The 1,431-nt window shown below is 41.6% G+C and overlaps 1 protein-coding gene across 1 annotated transcript; it reads left to right on the forward strand.

Moving 5' to 3' along the window:
• Nucleotides 1-573: 573 nt before the first annotated feature.
• Nucleotides 574-1,071, forward strand: LOC103374225 (snaclec coagulation factor IX/factor X-binding protein subunit B-like). The gene has a single exon (XM_008304274.1). It carries the CDS (start codon nt 574-576, stop codon nt 1,057-1,059), a length of 486 nt encoding a protein of 161 aa, XP_008302496.1. The 3' UTR covers nt 1,060-1,071.
• Nucleotides 1,072-1,431: the final 360 nt, after the last annotated feature.

Raw genomic sequence — 1,431 nt, forward strand, 5'->3', positions numbered from 1 at the left:
AGCCAGGCCTAATTTTCCCACCAGTGTACCAGAGACAATCGTGAACCTAGGTAACTACTGTTGCATGCCGACCACATGGCTTTCTGACATCACTCCGTCCAGCGTCAACAAATGCTTCATCACCGAAAGCCTGCTTTTAAAACGTTGCTGCCTTGTTTTTTGTGCTTGTCACTTGATTTTCATTTTGGTTTAGAGCCTACCATGAATACGTTTTGCTTGTGTGAACGAGACAAAGCCCATGCAAATTCAAATCCTTTAGTGAGCTCAGTGACACCTGCTAAAGAAACAGCCACAGAAAACATTCACAGCTTGGACTACAGAGCAGTGGTCATGGAAAGAATCACCTTTCTCATTCTTTTTTGCGTTGTTATTGAGGGGAATATTGGAAAACACATTTATATCACGCAGAGATTGAATTGGAATGCTGCTCAGGCTTACTGTCGACAATATCACACTGATCTTTCCTATTTTAATAGACAGAGCGATATAGACAAGCTACCAAAAAATGCAAGTGGAGTGATTTCTCATGGATGGATCGGACTTCACCGAGACCCCAACAACAACACTGCTTGGATGTGGTCAGGAGGGGGACACATTACATACAAGAACTGGGCTGCCAATCAACCAAATAATTATAGGGGCAATCAGAACAGAGGAGTCATCAGATCTGATAGACAATGGAATGACCTCAGCGGTAAACGGTCTTACCATTTTTATTGCATCGATGTGACTGTGGTGGAGGAGAAGATGTCCTGGGAGGACGCTCTGAGTCACTGCAGAGAGAAACAAACTGATCTCCCCAGTCTGATCTCTATAACCGACCTCTTTCTGACCCAGACTGGGATCAACCACATCACTGAGCGGGTGTGGATCGGCCTGCGTTTCCTGGGTGACCGCTGGATGTGGGTCAACGGTGACCCTCTGGAATATGAGGCCTGGTCCCAAGCAGGAGGTCAAGACCACCAGTGTCCAATAAGGAAACGCTGTGGAGCTTTAACCAAAGAGGGACTGTGGGAGAACTGGGACTGTGAAGACAAACTCAACTTCATCTGCACCTGACACATTCTGAAGAAATAACATATGAACATATACTTACAGTGATATTGATATTGTATAAATTTATCTAATCTTTTTTTTTTGTTGTGCTGTTATATTCATTTTTTTTTGTACTTGTCAGATGAAATGTTTCTTATATTGTGATTTAAATTAGCATACACTGTCAGGCCTTTGAATAGATCAGTGATTTTCAAAATACCCTCTGGTTACATTGCTGTAGAATAAGTTTGTTGTTTTCAAAATTGCAAGCACAGAAGAAAATCTAAGTCCTTTTTTTTTTACTTTCTATAATTGATTTTAATTATTGATTCTTATTTCTTATGTGGTGGCTTGTACTTGTCAGGTAGTGTTTCGGTTGTTTCATGACCTCGTCTT

Source organism: Stegastes partitus, unplaced genomic scaffold (genome assembly GCF_000690725.1).
Source record: "Stegastes partitus isolate 25-593 unplaced genomic scaffold, Stegastes_partitus-1.0.2 Scaffold2183, whole genome shotgun sequence".
In the NCBI taxonomy this organism is placed as follows: Eukaryota; Metazoa; Chordata; class Actinopteri; family Pomacentridae; genus Stegastes; species Stegastes partitus.